The sequence below is a fragment of the Acipenser ruthenus genome, chromosome 3 (genome assembly GCF_902713425.1).
Source record: "Acipenser ruthenus chromosome 3, fAciRut3.2 maternal haplotype, whole genome shotgun sequence".
Classification (NCBI taxonomy): Eukaryota; Metazoa; Chordata; class Actinopteri; order Acipenseriformes; family Acipenseridae; genus Acipenser; species Acipenser ruthenus.
In genome coordinates this window covers 98,805,908-98,828,093 of record NC_081191.1, presented here as the reverse complement: position 1 = coordinate 98,828,093, position 22,186 = coordinate 98,805,908, and the positions used below count along the sequence as shown (strand labels likewise).

General features: G+C 38.5%; 1 protein-coding gene across 4 annotated transcripts in view; it reads left to right on the top strand.

Moving 5' to 3' along the window:
- The first annotated feature begins 4,238 nt into the window (after positions 1 to 4,238).
- Positions 4,239 to 22,186, top strand: part of LOC117394444 (zinc finger E-box-binding homeobox 1-like) — an 88,082-nt gene continuing 70,134 nt past the window's right edge. For 2 of the 4 annotated variants that reach the window (XM_059019604.1, XM_059019595.1), the window contains exon 1: positions 4,239 to 4,933. In XM_059019604.1, coding sequence (XP_058875587.1) covers positions 4,876 to 4,933 — 58 coding nt within the window. In that variant the 5' untranslated portion in view covers positions 4,239 to 4,875. Of the gene's footprint in view, positions 4,934 to 6,759; positions 6,956 to 7,115; positions 7,387 to 22,186 lie in introns of those variants that run through there. The other 2 variants (XM_059019620.1, XM_059019612.1) reach the window with 2 other exon arrangements.

Below are 22,186 nucleotides of genomic sequence, written 5' to 3'. Positions count from 1 at the left end.
CAGTATATACTTTTCCAATCTCACCAGCTGCTTTGGAAAAAAAATAAATCCTGCAAAATGAGCCAGGTACTTTCTGCAGACATAAAACTGCAGGATTGCAAGGGTTTCAACCTCTTTTACGGAAAATGAAGACCGCATTTAGAGAAATGACATTGAACAAGTAATTCCATGGAGGCAGAACAGTACAAAGCTAGTAGAGGCAGCAGCATGAACAACAGGATAGCAACTCCTTCAGACACCTGATACTCATCCAGGTACAAAAATAGCACATTCTGACTGCTAATGCTGCTCCAGTGACTTGGAATAGACTAGCAGTGGGCTTGAGAACACAGAGCAACCTGGGTATTTTGAGTCAAATGTACTTCCTTTATAATAAGAATGATGTATTTGTTCAATGTGGAAACTTTGATTATATGAATATTGATTCAACAGCTGTTTATCCCACTTAAAACATTTTTTTTTAATAGTATTGCCATTGTTCACCACTTTTTGGCAGTTAAACAAGGTTAGGATTAAGAATTTATAACAAAAGGTGCAACTGATTCATTGACTGGGGTTTCTCTGACATATCGAATTTTTTTAAGTGAATATATACCAAAACTTTTCAGTTTAATATGAACTTTTGAAGGCATTATTTACACAATCTTCTCTTGCCTACAAAAAAACAGTTTCTGTAATGGTGACTGCTAAAACTTGTATTCCATTGTATGAAGAACCAAAATCCCACCAAGTGATTCTTCATTGGTAACAAGTGTGTCAGTAACATAACAGCATCTGTATGTAGATTTTAAATTAGAACTAGCAGTGTGGTGAAAAAGCTGATGACCCTGCCTTATATGAGTATATACAGAATAGTACAGAACACGCATTAGCAATTCAATGTGTATTCACAAATTGATAAGTGATTCTCCAGGTATATACAAAGATGTAAGTGTGACAACATACAGAAACCTCCACTTATCCCCAGAAACTGATCCTCTCCTCCTCTGCAGCCTCCTTCATTTTTGGGTATCGATGGGTCCCGTCTCTTGGCCTTGGTTGACCGGTGACAGCTGTCAAAGGTCTCCCCTCATGCAAGGGCAGCTCCTCTCAGGCCACAAAGAGAGATCCAGGGCCACTCCTATCCTATCAGTCCCTGGAATAAATATCCTACCGCTTAATCATGCTGTCGTCTCCCTCTTTGAATTAGAAGATAAAAATGGAATCAAACTTGCATTTATGTAAGGGGCAGTGCTGTGTGATACACTGCCGTTTGGCATTCTGTCCTGCCCCCTGTTGGTGAGATGAGATGAGGTTACAAGCTCTATAACCATGAATGCAGAATGAGCCAGGCTCTTTTGCATTGTGGTTAAGATGCTCGCTTGCAGTGTGCAGGGTTGCCACTGCTCACAACTGAATCAGAGTAACCACCTGGTAGAGAAATGATTTGCATTAGGGTTTTTAAAGTATAAAGGCTTGCAGTTGCTGATGTTTAATTTAATGAAAATCAACTTCTAGAACAGTGTACTCTTAAAAGTACAAGTTTAGATCAATAAATTAGGGTCAATTGTGTTTTTTTAATTGAATTTAGCATCTGCAGTAAAAGAAAATACCTGCACAATGGGTGTCTTCAGTAACAGTAAATACAACATATCGACAATAATGAGCAACCATTTTGTTACAGACTTTCTAACAAGTCTGGCATAAACAATTTTGGCTTTACTTAATGAAACCCTTGTTAAACAAAAAACGAACACAAAAACGCAGAACATAGAAAAGAACAGTCCTACTATAGCAGCAGGCGCAGTTGACACTGCCTCAGGGTTTCTGATCACATCAGATAAATTCACGATTTTTTAAAATCCTTTAATGGATATGTCTGGTCTACTTTTAATGTTTTCATCCCTGCCATTCTCATATCCACTTTGACATCTGATACATTATTTTCCTTGTCCAGCGTTTTTTTAACCTGTTCTGTATACCAGTCTGCCAGAGGGCGGGATCACTGTATGCAACAGTCTGATTGGTGATGTATTACTGGTGATCCAGTCAAAACCGGCAATAAGGCAAAAATAAATTCTCAATCAAAATTTCCCGTTATACGGTAATTATAAATCCGGGTTCGTGAACACCAAAAACAAGTAAGGAGAGAGAGAGAGACATTTTAACTGAATAAAAAGATTTGAAAACATGAATACAAGTATAAGGCTTTTTTTGTCAGATGCAATAATCTATACTGTCTGTAGCGAATTCACATCTTGACCTTTAACTCGCAAGTATTTCTGGGGAAAATCGGTAGTATCTCCTGCCTAACTCAACTCAGGTGATAACTCGGGTAACTCGGAAAAGCATGGAACGCCTCCTTTTTCATTAACTCCAGTTGTCCATCAACTCAAGTTCTGGGAGAATTCAGACCAATTCGAGCGCACTTGAGTCGACCCGAGTTGGCTGTCCATGGAAACGATATTAGGGGCTTTTTAATTTTCCATTTACATGCAGTGGCACTGAACATTATTACACAGTTATCCTAAGTTTCAATAGACATGCTGTAATTTTATATTTTAGTACCATAGTCAGACTGGAAGTTCCCAGTAAAGTTGAATTCTTAAACAAAACACTGAAGAAGACATCTAGTCAAAATACATTTTTTTTAATATTACTAACTATTCTTTTAGTATTACAAATAAATACATACAATTTACACATAGCTTTTAAATTGAATACACCATGCAGCTATATGCAAGTTGATTGTCTGTTTTACCAGTGGCCACAGTACAGTGCAGCAAGAAGACAAGTGTAACATGTACTGAATATAAATAAAATAAACACAACAGTGAATATTGAAACTGGTGGTAACTGTGGATACGTGTTGATGCCTTGCTTTTGCATGCTGTAAACATACAGAATGATTCCAATGTGTGCAGTGAGATTACAAAGGGATACTTGTGACATTTCAGCTAGTAGGCCTTTATCAGACTGTGACAGTGAAGGGCAGGCTATGAGGCTTATTACAGTAACTTGCCTGTTTCCCTGAGAGCTCCCATTGATGCATGGTAGTGCCACATTCTTCAAGTAGAAATTAACATATTAACCTGGCTCTCTTCACAGATAAACGCTGATGAAGGCTCCTCATGCAAACATGTCAATTTAATTTTAACCATTTTTTTTCTTTTAATTTATCACATCTAGCTTTTTTTTTTTTTAAATATATATATATATATATATATATATATATATATATATATATATATATACAGTATATATATATATATACAGTATATATATATAAAATAAAGACAGTTACTGTATATGTATATATGTTTATAAAATGCAATTATGTAACTGGGTCTATAAACAACTCTGAACCAAACATGTACTCTGGTAAACTGGCTTTATCTTTTGTACATATTCATCTATAGTCCATTGTAAAACTTTTTTTAAACGAATAACTGCTGCAAAAACCGAAATTGAAACAATGCCAGAAAGGTTTTACTGCTCGAAAACAACGCTGTTAAACTGTTTTGTCACGGACAAGTGTTCAGATTTCGGAATTACGAACTCCTGGTAGCACAAGATTGTTCCTGCAGGTACGCAGTAGGCTTGCAGCAGAAATAAACGACTGATTAAATAGAACTGAGACACCATACTGTACACAGTGAAAAATGATCACAACAGGGCTACAGCAGATCTACACACTGCTTCTCAAATCACTCTTCTTACGACAAACGTACAATGTTGTTGTTTTTGTTCCATGGCAAATTGGAATAAGTGCCCAAAACAGCCAAAGTATCTGTGCTTGCACTGAAGTTGCAATTGTAGACTCCGCCTCTGTGTAATGTTGATGCAATGTGCTGCAACAATAGTGTAAACACATGCCAAGTTGTTTCCAAATGCCAAACGCCCTTTACACGGTGGATAAACACGTGTGAGTGTGAGTGTGAGTGTGTGTGTTCATAATGTATTGTGTCGTGCATTTAAGTAAGCTTTTAATATTAAAATATGCACATTTTGGACGGCTGGGCTCTGCTTCACACACTGTCATTCTAACTAACTTCTCACTAAGCTCCACTGACCCCCCCCCCCCCCCCCCCCCCCCCGGCATAGCGGTTTGCCAATCACCACAAATAAGAAGCAGAGCGCGCTAGGGGGTGGGCGAGGGATAACATCATCCCTGCTCCAGTTGAGACGCGTGACGGCCGTGCTCTGTGTTTTCACTCAGTGGCTCCTCCCTGAACGATAGCACCAGTCTGTCAGCTAACGGTAAAGTAGTGGGTGTCGGATAGCTAGCTCCGCAGAATGGAGACCCATTTGGCACCGGTGACGCATTCTTACCTTATCGACTTATACTATAGGCTAAAGTTAGTAGGGAAAAAAATGCAAAATTACAAAGTGTTTAAGCGTGGCTGCCACGCTTTCATCCCCAGGCGCCCCACCCTGCGCAATGTAAAGGGTTAATGGTTTCTGAAACGATACTTTTCCTACTGCGCTCGTAATTTGAGTTTCTGGTAAACGGTCACTACAGTGGAAGAATATCGCTTTGCGGTCCCTAGCGACTCGCCTACTATCTCTTGGTTCGCTTTCTCCCTCTTTTAATTAATTACCTGAAGATCTTTTTTTTCCCGTTATGAACTTAATATGTTGTGTGACTGATCAGCGTCCCTTTCCCCAGTCTCCCTTAGCAACATGGAGTCTGAGACAGGAACGAGGAAAGAGGAAAACAGCAACGAAAAAAAGAAAGCGATTGAGTTGGACAGGAGGGGAGGGCGAGGTGTAAGCAGTAGGAAGGTGATGTCGTAAAGCAGTGTCGTAAACCAGGTGCAGGGAGGGGAGGTGGAGAGGAGGGGGGCCAGGGAGGAGGAGGTGACTCCAGCAGCATTTAGACACAGCGAAAGGATCATGGCGGATGGCCCCAGGTGTAAGCGCAGAAAACAGGCGAATCCGAGGAGGAATAACGGTGAGTAAAACTACTCATGTTTTCGGGGGGGGCATTGGATTGGGAGAGGAGAAGGTGCTCTTTGGATCCCCGAGACCCCTGTAGTCGTGGGACGCTCCGATCTCTGTCTTTAGTGAGTTAAGTAGAGGAAAGTAGAAACTAAGGTCTAATGTATGCCTATGTGGTGTACCGTTATACCTGGCTTGCTTCTCTCTCTCCGCCTAGCGGTTCATTGCTCTCTGGACCGTTATACGCACCTAGTCCCGTTACATTGAGGGGTCGCCTTTTGTTTCCCCCATGTTCTCAGTTTTAGTTCAGTTTGACTTATTCTGATTTTATTGCTTCGTGTTACTATTGTAAGTTTAGACGCGAAACTTTAGACTGCTCTCTTTTCTTTTCTTTTTACGTTGATTGTGCTGAACCGAAACTTCTTACCTGGTTTACAGCATATCAAAAAAGAACTATCCCAGCGCCACTGCGTCGTTTTATTTTTGATTAGACGTTTCTGATATATATATATATATATATATATATATATATATATATATATATATATATATATATATATATATATATATATATATATAATCATGAAATTGCGTTGGTTCTTGATCATGGGGGAAAGGGGTGACGTTTATTCAGCATTGGTTAACTAGTTTCATTGTATAAAAACTTGTTACCTGAAAGACACAATTTGGGGTTGCTCTCTCACGCTCAGTTGCAAATGCAGGACACACTGTTGCTGCAAAATTAAGTTTTATATTATTAACCTTCGTTTTTATATAATATTAGAATTACATTTGAAAAAAAAAACATGTTGTCATCTGTTTTATGACGAAAACTTAAAATAAGGAGTGTGTACAGTTTAGTAGCATCTGAAGGTTATGTGATTAGCGATCATTTTTCATTTGTGCAATGAAAACTAAAGGGTCTTAATTTGGAAGCAAATATTTGACTGGACAACTTTTTAATGAAAAAAAAAGCCTGGTAAATATAGCGATACTTTTTTATTTTTCTCTTGTATGCTGAAAGATACCTGTTTGTATATACTGGGTGGTAACGTTTAGAGAAAGAAGAGGGGGGGGGGGGGGGGGGGGGGCTCTGCACAACTGCTGCAGTCTAGGATAAGGCTATACGGAATGCATGCACATTATTGCTCGCTTAAGACGGGGCTCCTGTGTTTACCCAATCAAAAAATAAAATCGAAGGGGGACTGTCAGGGTTCCTACCTTACTGGCTGTTACTATGAGGAATATGTTTTTTGTTTGTTGTTATACGTCTCTTTAGGGATGTGAAACCGATGTTTTGCAACCTTTTCCTGGCAATTGTAGGTTTCAGTGTGAGATTTCCTGTATGGAATTGAACTGTCGAAAAAAAAAAAAAAAGGTAGTCAAAATTGTCCACGACAATAAAAATAATAATGAAAAAAGTTGACATATTTTTAAATCGTTATTTAGGCGGGTGGGCAGAGGGGGGGTTGGGGGGGGGGGGGAAATCAATATATGTTTTCCTGTGACAAAAGAAAAACAAAACTTGATTTAGAGTTTGTTAACATTAAACTGGATTTATTTCTGCAATATTTTAATATTTATATTTCTTTTTGGGTGGGGATGCTTTGAATTGAATATTGTCTGACTGTGGGCAGATTATATAATCGCATCCCCTTTTATTTTCAGTATTAAAACTGTAAAGTCTCCTTGTTAAACGTATTTTTGTCACATTTTGGTGCGGTTTTTTTTTTTAAATGAACGTTAAGCAGCAAAAGAAAACAGGCTTTTCCTGCTGTTGCTGACGACATGTGTGTGACATGTGAGTGTTGAGCCACCCAATGTCTGCCCAGGAGCTGTAAACATGTTTACCTGAACAGGAAAGACGGGACTTTGCGCTTTCAAATGTCCTCATATAAATAAACCCGCTGTTCTAATTTTGGGAAAATTAAAACGTCAGACTGTGAAAAGGAATCGTTTCGTGAAAACTGACTTGTCTTTGAAAACAGAAGGGAAAGAGATTCTTTAACGCTGCAGCAAATGGCAACTTGTGCAGGTAGAAGAAAAAAAAAATGGTGTTTAGTTATCCTCCCGCATGCTGTCAGCCCCCTTCTGTCTGCTTCCTTCATCCTCATGGGAGGGATCTGTTTACCACGCTTGCTGTCAGATATTTTTTCTCCCTTTGTGTTTTAAATTAGGAAAACAGATTTGTGTTCGTTTCTTTTTTTCTTTTTTTTTTTACAAAAGCGTATTTGCACATACTCGTACTGTAGTAGGCTAGTCGAGAAATAAAGCGGTGGTTTGAATTGACACGTACTTTCCATAATCCAGGTTTGTACTGTACCGTTATCACGCCCGATAATGTTTTCCCTGCATTTGTTCCATTTGTAAGTGTATCATTTCCTGTATGGATTGAGGAGAATGGCGATGTGATTTAACGGATGCGGCAGTGTAGTGTATGCAGCTGCTCTATAGGAGACAGGCCAGGTAAGCAAGGTGATAGAACACGTTGGGATTTTTTATTTTATTTAGTTTTACTGTGCAAAATGTGTTATGCTATCATTTCAATCAAGATCATTATTGTTCCATTTTGTTATTGATGGATTAAATATTGTTGTCAGTTATTCTGTATTAGCAAATAACATTGCTGGGTACTTAGTCATGAAGCCATGATGAAATATGATGCAGCATATTGCTATTCAAATAGTCAATACTCACTGAATTAATTGATCTTGCAAGTCATATTAGCCATACAAAGTTTAAACTTAACAGTATATAGAGTAAGATCTACCAGATACTCAGATTAATACAGAAATAAATACATGTGTTTGCTTGATTGTTTGTTTACAGGTATTAGACAGATTATGTGAATTGATTTATATGGTATTTGTACAATATGTGTCATATTTAGTCTTAAGGCAATATTCAAACTTTTAAAACCTATCTATCTATCTATCTATCTATCTATCTATCTATCTATCTATCTATCTATATCTATATATATATATATATATATATATATATATATATATATAATGTGTGTGTGTGTGTACTTAATGTATTAATTTAGGACACACATTCATTGATATATAAAGATTACCTATCCCAAAACAAGTAAATGCTAGAATTATCCAGCAAATGAACAGGATAGTCCTAGTTAAAGCATATAAAAACACACATATTTTACATTGATGGTCCAATAAACAGTGTTCAGAAGTATACCTGCTATGCATTGCATGCTATCTATAATATACCCACCCAGTCGGATGAAGGTAGCCCAGAATGCAGTGTCAGCATCAAGGTGTTAACAACTGGCAGGATGTCAGGTGTTGGTGTGGAGGTGCTTGGGGTACTGCAGGTCTTTGTCAAGGCCACTTGTATCCGTTCTCAGTAGACTGGTAATTTAAGATGGCAGTTTGGGATTAGAAGAATGCAGCCCAAGTTAACATTCCTAGCAAAATAAACAGACCTCCTCAGCCCAAACTGTGTAGCTGGTTAAAATGGGGATTTTGATCCTTCATTAAAAAGGGATGCTGAAGGAACTTCAAAGGGGGTTCAGGGGGTGGGGGTGGGGGTGGGGGTGGGGGTGTGGGGGGGCTGTGGAGTCCTGCAAAAGGTTGGTGTTCACTACTTTGGGTAATTTATTATTGTCCTTTCCTAATTTTTAATGATGTTAGGGACCTCCTGCTGCATTTCTTAATTCGTTTTTAAAATGTTTATAGCATTTCACTTTAATGGGTGATTTGACTTACACATTTTCGATAAAGAAACACCAGAATCATGCCAAACCCTCATTTTTCAAGGGGGGAAATGTAGCCTTCTCTATTCAGCTTTTAAATGTCATCTGTTAACATTTAAAAGGTCTACACCTGGTGGGTATGGTTTACACAAAGAGGAAATTTTCATTTATCCTAAATTTTGTGCAGCGTCTATACAATGCAAGGCAAACATCAACAACAACAAAAAAATTAAAACAAAAAACAATTCCCTCTTTTTCTTTAGTTAAGTCAGCAGCCAAGGTACCGTTAGGTGACCTTTGACCTAAGCACCCATGCGTGCTTTAGGTACGATTTCACTTTCTCCACATTTCTTTGTGAACCTCAATGCATGTCGAATTGCGTGTGTGTTTAGGCCATTTTGCAGAAAGGGCCCAGAGGAATAACAAAGCACGGGGTTGTCTCAGGCATAATCCCCACATTTATCTTATTCTATTATAGTGTTGTGTGGGGGATGGGGTTGCTATGCTTCCTGAGGTGCTGGCATGGGCAAGCAAGTAGGTAGGTGATCAGTCTTTTCTTCTGGGCTTTGCATAACAACATAGCAGCTCCCTTGAGAGTTACATGAAGAAATGCATGGCTGGCTGGTTAGCTTGCTGGCCGATGCTCATGATAGCTATTTGCTCTCTGCAGAGCACTGTGTGGCATAACAGGACTATTAATTGGTTAATTATATGAAATCACCAAATATGTGTCATCTCCTGGGTGTTAAACAAGCTGGGGATGTGAGCATACATTATTCACTTTATCAACCCCACGCTGTAGCACGTGAACTTCAAAATGTGGTACACAGTTTACAGTTGTTTGGTTGCAAAACACTGCATAACAGAGCTGTTACTGTTCAGTAATTGTACAGCTGTTTGCTTCCTAGGCAAGAATAAATAAGACACAGACTCTTTATCGCCTTTCTTAGCTCATAGCACAGAACTGGTTTCACTTTTTAATAAGACAGTAAAAGCAATGCAGAGACATGTATAGGTTGTGTAAGCCTTGCATAATAAAGCGTGCTTCATAATTAACTGTTGCTGTGCAGACATTCATTGGACTTTTATTATTATTATTTATTTCTTTGCAGACACCCTTATCCAGGGTGACTTACAATTGTTGCAGGATATCACATTATTTTTACATACAATTACCCATTTATACAGTTGGGTTTTTACTGGAGCAATCTAGGTAAAGTACCTTGCTCAAGGGTACAGCAGCAGTGTCTCCACCTGGGATTGAACCAACAACCCTCCAGTCAAGAGTCCAGAGCCCTAACCACTACTCCACACTGCATTAATATATGGGTAACAAAATCTTTCTCGTTGAGTTGAGCTGTATTGTTTTTTTTCATTTCTTCAGAAATATTAACAGATTAGATTGAAATAGCATCAACAAAACAATGAGGTCACCCTTACTATAATACAACTAAAAACAGACACTAATAATAATAATAATAATAATAATAATAGTCATATAGGTATTGATGTTGTTATTTGGTAAAATATAATTTTCAGTAAATTGGAGTGTATAACAGTTTTGTAGTGCGCACCTAGTAGTTAATAAGGCAGCAGACGTTCAGTTGTCTGACGTCAACCTTTCAAAACAAATTCCTTTACCGGTACACAACAAAGCAGCATTACCTCAAAGTCGCTGCCAGTGCCAGTATAACCTGCATTTGTTTCACATATCATTGATAGGCAAAGACAAACTATGATTCTCAGGATAGAAAATACAAAAGAGCAGAGTTTACAAAAAAAAGGTTTAAAATTAGCAGACACAAGATTTCTTTGTCTGACAATGAACAGTTTTGAAAAAGTTCAACAGGAAAGGTGCTTCTTTACACTTCGAGGACAAGATTTTGATGCTAGTTAAAAAACGAAGACAAATAAAACACGCCTGTTAAAATACAAAGGAGAAACAACTTTGAGTAGTTGAAGGGCCAGCAAGTTGTTTTTTTTTTACTAGCCTGGGGCTATAATAACAGGTTGATTTCTTTCAGAAATAAAACACTTTACCTCCAGGTGTAGAAGGTAGCTAATGTTATAAATGACTTGTAGCAAACATTTCTTATGCCCTGTTTTATATAAAAAAAAAAAAATACAGAAGGATCTTAATTATTTTTTTCCTAAATCTAAGTCATTTTCATTTCCCTCCTGGACTGCAGTTCAATGTGCTTTATTGGGTTTTGTCAGACTGAATGCTTAAATGAGCTATTGTGTGTTGAGGCTTAGAGAGAGCAAAGCCTGAGGAGAAAAGACCTAGTTACCTTTACAGTTTGTCCGCTCTACCTCATACACTTTCTGTTTCAGAAGAAAGGGCCCATTCACAGGCCTCTGTATAGGGAAGAGTAGTCTTTTCACACTGTGCTTGTGGGAAACTTCTTTCCATACTATGCATTTGATTTGCATACGTCCATTCTTTAAAAAAAGAAAAGAAACGTCAAGCCCTCAGCACGTTAAGAATCAGTGGTACGTTGAAAGAATTTATGAAATCTCATTTCAGACCCTGCCTGTTTTGCTTGCTGCTCTGTAGTTGGCACTTTTAGGAGCCAAAGAGCTCATGCATTTTAAAACTGTGTGTCTCTACTTGGTGAAGATAACTGGTCATGCTATGGGCTTTGCATATAATTAGTTTATTCATTTTGACAACTTTTCACTTGTTAATTTAGATTTTCTGTCTATAGTTTTTCTGTGTTTTTTTTTTTTTTAAAACCTGCCTTTTGTCGTAATGGACCAAATAAAAAAATAAAAAATTGCTGTTTTGTCTTCCTTGGAAAACCTATAAAACTGCTCAACTTCGAGGAGACAGATCTGGGGATGGGCATTTACTGTACGGGTGGCGGCAGCTTTCAATTTAGCATCAAATAAATTCACTTGACTATAGCTTTGGCGAATGGTGACTTAAATTCTCAAGGGCTTATATGAGTCAGTATGGGTCTTTCATTCCTCATAGTGAAGACAGAAGACCAGGTGTCTGATATACCAAAAAGAACATAAACAAATTGGATTGTAAGTCATTTTTAAGAAGAACTACACAACTTTTAGGCCTTTGTTGAACTCTGTCTTATAAATATCTTAGTTTTAGAAAAACACAGTATTCCTTTTGAAACTGCTCAGACTTCACAAAGATTTGAATAACATTTTACTAATCTTTTGCATGAAACCTTAGCTTGTAGTCAGAGAGGCGGTTTCTGAGAAAAGGAGAACGCTCTGTTGGTACTGTAAGTGGTGCAGCCAATCAGTGATAAAGTAGTAAGAGGAGAAAATATATTTGTATTCAGCAGTAGGCCTAGATGTTTACGTAAGGGATCCATCTAAAATGCCTATAGCTCTCTTGTGCCCCCATGGTAAAATACGCAGAGCTGTATTAAAACCCTACCAAAGCTACCTGCGTATTCATTTTCACTGGTATCATTTTTACAGACATCAAATATCTCAACAAAAACTACTTGTAAATATAGAAGGAATTAAGACAGTGAAACCTAAATGTACATATGCCCAGTTGCACTACAGCATAACAGTGTAGTGGAATATTATTGTTCTGCCTCAAGTGCCCAAAACAATGCGTTATGAGCTCACCCAGGTGCTTGTCTTTGTTTCAGTCAACGCATGTGGTAATGCTTAATATCCAGCAGTGGGAAACTCCTGGGAATCCCAGGGGTGTTCCAGTCAGCAGCACAGCTGAATACACTGAAGCACTTAATTTTTTTTTAACCCTTTCTCAACATAAATCAGGGTCAAACAGGGGACTTAGGTGGAATACCTCGTTAAATGGGCCCCTGAGTTTTGTGTCACCTAGAACCGTGGTTATATTGTGGTAGAAAATGAAGAGTTGTTCTTAAGGATGACACGTCAAAGACTGCATAATTAGGGGCTTTACAATATACCATTGGACAAGCCCCATTTAATTAGCATCTTCTGGGATACTTGCAGTGATTCAGAGGAAGACTTTGTCTGGATAAAACCAGTGGAATAATGTTTATGGAAAATAGGTGAGCCATACTGTACAGTGCACTGCATGATTCGTCAACTGGAATATAGTACCAGACGTAAGAGTGTATGGCAAGAGTTTGTGCCAATTCCCTAGCCAGAGGAGTGGTTTGACTGGAAGAGCAGCCAATTCCCCATGGTCATCAATTTCAACATTGCTTAAGAACTGGCCATTAGAAAGCATACACTTAACAGTTTGGGTTACATGTATCAGTTCTCCATTACACATCCCACAGGGTATATATAGTGCTCTTCTGGCTTTGCAGCTGTGATTGGCTGGAGTTAATAGACCTTGAGATTTGAAATGATGTGGATTTTGGGGTTTGCCTCTTCCATCTGGTCTTGGTCTTATTGTACGTACCGTACGAATGACATGAAGTTATGGGGTGCATGTGATGCTACTGTATCAGAAAGTAACTAAAATGCATTGGTAATGATGGAGAATACTGCAGTGTTCCTGTGGTACCTTGGTGCTACTGATCCAATGTACTCCAGCATGCTGAACTTCCCTTTCTTGTTTTCATCGTTTTGTGATAAAACAGAAAACGAAAGGAGGTTTGTCCATGCAAATATCGTTTCAGTGTTGAGTGTTCTGAGTCACTGCAAAAATCTTAGTTATGTCATTGTTTTGGACGCTGAAGTCATGTTTATTATAGGTATGAAAAAAAATGACATCATAACAGATTCCAAAACTTTCTGGTTTGGAAACTGATCAGGTCTGTAATGTTTTCCTTTGTACTGAAGAGTTAAAACTAACAATTAAAAAGGAAATCAAGGTTCAATATCAGTTTTAAGGTTGCCCAAGCGTGTAGAGTGCCCTTTTATTGGAATGGTGACTAAGAGCAGCCTTTAAGTCACACAGTGTGATTAAATAGAAAAATTAGTCATAGAATATATTAGTCAGAGAGGTTGCATAACTCAACAGCATACAACTCTCTACATTGAAAAGCAGTGCTTAGGCTGAGAAATTAAACCATTTGCCTTTTAGAGGGGGTGACTTATTATCTGGCTTTATCAGGTATTAATATGAAGTTTTAGGAAACTTCTCCAAAAGAAAATCTGAACTGAATGAATTATTTGAAGGAATCTGCTGGTCTGATTACACCTTCTCCTTTTTATAAGTAGTTTTTGGAACACAGATGCTACTCCGACACCCCCTACCCTCGGTCAGTGGCGTGGCACGGCCCAATTGATTTTATGTACAAAGGCATTCTTCTGCCAGCAGGGCTGTTTTCTCTGCTCGTGCTGTAAAGTACTTCCTGTTGAGAGACAAATAAATAAATAACGTCAGCCTATATAGATTACAACTCCCAAAAAGAGACTGTAGCAAATAAACACGGATCCTTCAATGGTTTATGGATCCCGGGAAAAAAAAAAAAAGGTATGTATTTATTTTGCAAAGCTACAGTACAGTAGTCTAGGGATTCTCATAGACGGGCAACACAATGAATGTATTTCCAATGATTTAAAAATCATTAAAAGGGATGCCAGGTCAGATCCTGCTAATCTGATTTTGAGTAGTAAAAAACAAACAAAACTGCAGTACTACTGTCATTTTCACACCACATTCACAAGTCATCCAAGTACATGCATTACTGTAGTCTATAAGCTTCAGAACGACCCTGTTTCCCAATTCACAGTAAATATCTCTGCAGGCATCAAACATCTCAAGTACAGTATCAATATAGTCTATGTGATTATTTTTCTTCAGCAAACAAAAACTTACAAACACTTTACCAATTTACATATATCTAAATCATTAGGCTAAAAAAGGTTATTAGAGAGGGTTAGTGTTTGCGCTTGGATTGTGGATCAGTGAAAAATATTGAAATTTGAATTCCTGCTGACAGGATTCCTGCTCTAATTGTTTGTTACAGTATTTTATTCTAAAAGACTTGAATCCACTTACAGTAATAGCCTTAATTGGGATAGATCTGTAAATGTTTAATTACTGTAAGTTACAGTGAAACTCTTTCTTTCTATTGGAATAATCTTAAAGTACTTGTACATTAAAGCAGTGACTGTGAGTTAGGACGCTGTGTTTTGCTGCTGTTTTTAAAAGCGCTCAGCCACAATGCTAATGATTGGCAATGCGCTCTGTGGGTTTGGCAGCTGCATTTGAAACCCCAGTCCTTTTGAGAACAGGTGGTTCTGTGGTGGGTAGGAATTATATTACACGTCTCATAAATAACACCTTCCAAAAATGTGTTAAAACATTCAGATTTCAAAGTTATGTCAAGAGCGGGAATGCAGGGAGTTGGATTTGACACTGACTCTTAGCGACACTTGATAACACCCTGTGGTATGTTATTGCAGGAACTTTAATAGGTCTTGGTTTCAGAATACTTCAGTACTGTGGAGGCTGAAGGACACCTTACATGTAGACCCATGTTCAAAAGGTTTTACACTCAAACTCTTCCATGCTATCAGTGTTGCATCTGAGAGTCAGGTTTCAGCACATATATACCTGTTTGAGAAGGCGATTGCAGTAACTCAGCACAGGTTAAGAATGAGAGAACCAGATGACGATCGCCTTATTGATTAAAATACCAAACTATATTGGACAGCCCCTGGTACCAGAGAGAACTACCTTTGTGTTTGAACCAATTGCAGAAGTATCCTTGATTGATAGACGTCCAATAATATAAAACATTTTAATTTAAAATATTACAACATGTAACCTTTACTTGCAACACAGCCCCACTGCACTGCATTGTCTGGTCCCTGCCTTATAAAAAAGTGTTTGTGAAAAAAATGTAATAAAAAGGATCGCCAAGAACCAAAGGTGACCTGTCACAAAACCTCTGTCGGATTAACTGTCTTTCTACTCTGCTCTGCCATTGTGACATTTCAACAGACGAGACCGGCTTCTGCTGATGTTATGAATATGTTTGACTTTAGCTTTCTGTCTTCTGAATTTTCACACACCCTTGAATTCCACAGATTTTTCTACACTCGTTGCAGAATAGCACACAATGAGAATGATCTCAAAGATTGAATTAACCCTGGGTACAGCAGTATACATTGCACTGTATAATAACCATGAGTACAGCAGTATACATTGCACTGTATAATAACCATGAGTACAGCAGTATACATTGCACTGTATAATAACCATGAGTACAGCAGTATACATTGCACTGTATAATAACCATGAGTACAGCAGTATACATTGCATTCTGTAATATAGTCACCCAGAAATTGCATTGATTTCCCCCCACTTGCCTTGTCCATCTGTAGTACACAAAAGCAGAAAGCTGCAACCCAGTTACAGTCAAATCGTGGATTGATTACCTGTCCTAGATGTCTTTCTGCAGTAGCTTTTCAACTGTTGAACATGCAGTATTGTACGATACATTTCTGTATACCTTCTTTTTCACATGACCACACTTACATTCATTGTATAGAAGAGTGGTAATGTTGTTACTGCCAATAAAGGGAATGAAAATGGAAATTAAGTCCTTGGTTACCGTATCACAGATATAACGTAATAACCATGTCCTGTAGTTTTAAACCTACGTCCTGCACAGTAGACTCAATTATTTTCAACCTTAATATTTGTCAGCTAATCACGCATTTGTAAGGTGTGAGCGCATGTGACAGCGGTAATAAATGGCATTCCAGAAAACTTACAGGTCCACTGCCTGAGCATTTGCTGGGTCTGAAGGCACTTTATGAAACATAGTAAATGTGACAGCTTAATTTAATTGGCACCTGAAGAAAAGAAAGTGTTTGCTATATTCTGTTTAAGAAGAACACATATGTGAAGATGTCACATTAAATCTTGGAGCAGTAAATATATATATATTTTTTACACAGAATGAAAAAATATGGAAATGAATAGCACACTAAAATGTATTCATAAAAGCAGATGCAGTGTGTGTGTGTGTGTATATATATATGTTAGTGAGGAAATGAGGATGACAGCTAACAATGAAAACTGGGGGGGAAATTCTTAACAAATTTAAAGCCTTTTTGTGTTTCTAATCAACAAATACTGTACAAATGCAAGGTCAGATTTGATCAGAAAACTACTGGCTGGAAAGGTAGTTAAAACATGAACCACAGTATAGGTTCTACTTTAAAAACAAGATAAATGTGTGTTTCACAAACAAACCCGAACTGCGACTTCAAGGGGATACTGTTACGTAATTTGCTGTAAATTAAAATGGACTAGTTTGTTATATTTTGCTGTGTTTTAGTTGAGTACGTTGAAAATAGAAATCGAGAACCCCGGTATTTTTTATACATTACAAGAATTAACAATATTTTTTCCTGTTGACATGCTGCTACAGTAGGTCTTCACAGGTCACTGATTGCCTTGGTAACAGGCCAAGTCAAGAGACACTTGAATAAAGTAGCAAAGATAGAGATATATCTGGCATCAGACTGAGAGCCATACAGTCCCGGACAAGTTAAACTCTAAATGGAAAGCGTGGTGTGTATGAAAAACCAGGGCTACTCAAGGCTAACGTGTGAGTCACGTATCACTTTCCGTTTCAGTCATACATAGAGCTAATGTACATTTGTGTTGCAGGGGGACAGGTTAATGGTTACACTCTGGTTTACCTGATGTACGGTAGCTTAGACATGAATCTGAGAGCTCTGTTGAGGCCATGGGGGTGCTTCAGAGTTATAAAAAGTCACCAGGATACCAATGTTAAATATTAAAACAAACCTCCAGCCTCCCCAAAAAACAATACTTGACACAGGTTTTAACACATGCTTTATCATAAATTATAGATCTTGCATTATTTGTAAATGAAAATCATTCTATTGTCAGCCCACAGCATCTTCCAAATAAAAAAAAAAAGCGTCTGCCCTCTAGTTGTAGTTTTTGTGGTCTTTTCCTGTGGTTTTGTGGTAGTAGTCGTAGTAGCAAACATAGCAGATTCTCTGTGAAGATGTGAACCACATTTTTTTTTAAAATATTTATTTCTGTACTGTAACTTTTGTTAGGAAAAGTGAATTGCTTTTTTTAAATGTGATACACATTGTTTGGTTGTTTTTTGGTTGTTTTTTTTTTTGGTCTCTGGTGTACAGTTGTGGTCTTATGGTAAATTTGAGACAATTTTGATACCCTGTGTTTTTTATTCTTTTTTTTTTTATCATCGCCATGACAACTAACATTATAGTATTATGGTACCTTTGGGCAATTAATCAATCATCTATTACAGTAATATTATTTTATTCTCTATGAAGTATGTAATGTGTCTCATTTTTACCAGGTACAGTAAAGGGATTAAATGTGAGACCCCTTCATTTCACAGTCCAAAAAATGTTTTCCAGTGAGTAAAAAATAAGACAGCCCAGGTAATTATATAGGACAAAAAAAAAGTACTTTTTTCTCAGGGTCACCAAACCCGAACTCTTTCCCAAGTTTGCATATTTTATACTTCATATATATATATATATATATATATATATATATATATATATATATATATATATATATATATATATAAATAAAGTATAAGTATCAGCTTGTAGATAGAAGTTTAACAGAGTTTTGAAAAGCCCAAGAAGTACCGGGTACTAAGCTGATAACCAACCCCCACCCCTGCCTACACCGTGAAACATGTTCGAAGTCTCATGATAACATATCATTTGTTAAATGAATATTTATAGAACGGCTTCTAATCTAAAGGGGTGAGAAGTACAGGAAGGATGTGCTACACAATGCGGCCCATTGATGGTTTTGCTTACTAGTAAATACTGCAGTAAAGCAAAGGAATCTCTACAACTGGTAATATTAATGCACTGGTGATGGTTCATTTCAGTACAAGCTGGGCTTTTACTGGGGACAGACTATGATTAGTTCTACCGTAATCCCAGTAATTAAATCACCGTAAATTGTAATTAAACGGTTAACCTTTTGTTAATAGTTCAATGCTATTTAAATTGAACGACAGATTGACAACTGCACCTCAGGGTGCTATTTGGGCTTTGTTTGATATTAGACAGAACTGCTGATCTCCTGATCTGGATAAGCACTGTCCTGACAGACGTGCAAACGGGATCGCTCACTATGCAATGAAACGTGGGGTGGGTGGGGGGGGGGGCCTAAAACAGTTGTTTTCCAAAGCCAAAAGAAGACTTGTACAAAAGCTGTGGACTGCAAGCCAGCAATGTAAAATGTCTTCTATATTCAGCAGGAACGGAGCCGCAGAGCTGGTGATTCATACAGGTAGATAGTGTTGCCTTGTATGGCGATCCTGTTTTTATACAAGGTGGCAGGGCAGGGGAGTTATGAAATGAAAACAATGGCTTTGTTTACTTAGACAGTTTACACAAAGCAGATCAGACCTCAGCCGTGCTGCATTAGCGACTGACCCTGCTGCCTGCATGAGTGTTTATATTCCGAGGCAAAGCAGAACGCTCAAGTCAGAGCACAAAAAGAGAAAATGGATTGCACCCCCCCCCGCTACAGTATACACACAGGTAGAGTATGTACTGTATAGACACAACAGCATCTACTGTACCGTATGCATTCCCAGCTAAAATGAAAAACTCCACCTGATGTGTTCATATCAGGCAGTTACCACTTCCCTCTTGGAAAGTATTTGTCAAGGAATGCACATTAGTCCAAGCTAAGTGGTTGTTCTGGTCAGGGGTTTAGCTGTGGATTTCAATTGGTAGAGTACGGTTTGAGGGAGGCAATGACAATGTAATGAGATGTTTCTTCTTGTGATGTGCAGGTCCCTGGCAAGCGTTTAAGGGTACAGTGCATTGGCAGAGAACCGTGCTGTGAAACAGTACTGCACTGTGGGCTATGCTGCTTGCTTTAATGCTGGTTTGAATGATTATCGAAGTGTGCTTTTAAAGATTCGTTGTCCCTGAAAGGTTTCCAGATGTACATTTAGTTTATTTTATTTGTTAATGTTTTAACCAGGATAGGATCCAGCATTGCAATAAACAATCATGTGGAGTACATGTTCACTACCTTGGCTTTTTTTTACTTTTAGAAGGTTATTGTACTGGACCTCATTAAGAAGCTGAATATTCTACATAGAGAGGAGGAAGCCTGCTACTCTAGTACAGCAGGGCCTGTTTTGTCCCATGAATAGCCAGGGTCCCTGCACAGCTGAAGCCACGGTCACGCTGGGCAGTCTGCAAAGCTGCTCCGTAATGAAGTGCTGTCGAGTGCACAGAAGAGTACACAAGGGAAGAATGTAGGACACCATGTGCTCGCGCTCATCTGTCACAGTGTGGGTATCTGAGCTGAGTTCAGAGGTGTACTTTGGCATCCTGTACATATCTCACTCTCAGCACTAATTTGTGTTCTGTTTGGAGATGCTTTACCTTGACATATAGATGACTCGGGGGTGGGGGGGAAATGTGCCCAGGTTTTTTTTGAAGGATTACAAAGGGAAAACATTGCTCTATGTTAGTTCTTAAAGCTCCCTTATTACTCACAGTATGGGTCTAACAGTCCGAGAGGTAATTTTAAGCAGTTTTAAAATGGTTGGAAAAATGTCAGGATAGAATTGAATAGGGGTCGGCTCCTCCAGTTCTTCTGCCAGTGCACTTTTACAAATGATAGTGGAAACAGGAAGCCCTGTTTAACTGCGGCTCCACTGCACACCTCCAGGAGAACAGTTTGCTGAACTTCAACTGGAAGTGATCCAGTGGAAACCAAACTGGAAGCAGACGTTTTCATACCTGGAATGGATTTTTATGTGTAATAGTGTTCTCAGTTTGACAAGGAGAATGCTGTCAGGCTCTTGGGATAGAATTGCATTGTGGCTGCCTCCTTTATTTGTTTATGAATGTATGCATATGTTATATTTCTTTATTTCTATCCCTTGTTAGTGTGTTACATACATTCATACATAGCTTATTAAGAAATTGTTCAAATCTGGAGCTAAAGTAGTTGAATCCAGCTTGCACCTAATGGAACTTTAGGTGCAACCCCCCCCCCCCCCCCAAAAAAAAAAAAAACCTGTGTACTGGATTTGCAACACGATTTTATTATTATTGATGCGGTCAGGTACTGTAGAGCACAATTGCGAAAATTTAAATTTACAATACTGCAACTAATAAAAGAAAATAAATAATAATTAAGGGAGACAAATGGTGAATTAGGCATAGCGCATGTTGAAATACAGCTGGTCAAAGGTATGTGTTCCTACAGTAGCTGGGAGTATCCTGGTGTTTCTAACCGGCAAAAGAGTTAAACAAAAGCAGAACACTTCTGAGTGAATTTGCTTTTTCCTGCAGGAAAAAAAAAAAAAAACGATTGATTTTAAAAGCTGTTACCTCAACCCCCCCCCCCTCCCCCCTCCCCTTCCGTGTGTTCCTCTAGGTGACTGCTGTGTGACTTCAATTCTTTATGAGAGGAAAGGTGTGGAGGAAACGATTTTCAGTTTGACAGATGTGTTGGAGTCCTTCTCGAATGAGCCTGTGTGGATACGTGGAGTCCCAGTCAAGGCCAAGCGTCTCTCTAATTTGTTTCCAGCAAAGCATAGCTGGGCGAGGTTAGCCTTCTAATCTAAGGTAGTCTGCGCACTTGAGTAATAGGGGCCTATGCGAGTTTCCAGGCCTTGGGCTTTCCGAGAGCTGTCTAGCCAGGAAAGATGAGACATGATTACAGCTATGACTGGAATTGGGAAAGAAGTTACCGCATGGGTAGTAGGAGCAGCAAAGGCCTGGCAAATTAGCATGGAGCTGACTAACTGTGCAAATCCGATGAGAAGGTGATAGGGGCTTTGAAAAACAGGCTTGACCTGCACCATACTGAGGGACGAGGTGAAAGGATGTCGCCTGCATCTGATTTCAAGTAATTAAAAAGGCAGTTTTTCAGATTAACAGTCAACAGAGCCAAGCGCATATATGTAACCTTTAGACAACACAAAATCAATTTACATTATTATTCTCAAACCTTTCCTTGTGGTGCATTTTGGTGCAGTTTCCCATTATGGTACTGTACTGTACGCTTTGTTTTACAAAAAAGCACGGACCATATACTGTAGGTTGTTGTATTTCGTGTTGAATACTTGTTTTGGTGTGGCCTCTTGGGACAACATTTGAAATGATATTTCAAATTCAGTTGTCCCAAGAGGGTCGTCTCTACTGTATGGCATTGGAAGCGTTGCTATAATAAAGGAAATAAATATACAGTACTACTGGTCCTACTAGAATTCTGGCTTTGGAGCCACAGTGCTGTGACCTCTCGAGTTCCTCTGTAGTGTCAAGGTAGTTGACCCTCACGTAACCTGGTTACCAAACAAACAAATAAATGGCTAAATAGATCAACTAAGTTGACCCATGAATCACAGCAGAAATATATTGTTCAGATGCATCTTGCTGACGTTGTGTAAGACCACACTAATGAGAACCTCTTCAGCTGGGTGTTCTGTTTTATAATTCAAAGGACTATATTAATTTAGTAAAGCTGTTGAATGCAGTGCTACAATAGTTGCTATTACATTTCAGTTACCATGGAACTGCACTTTATGAAAGTAAAGGGAATAGGGAATTCTTTAAGCTGTTACAGTAACAGTTTTCAACTCGCTACAGTGACATCGGGTGACT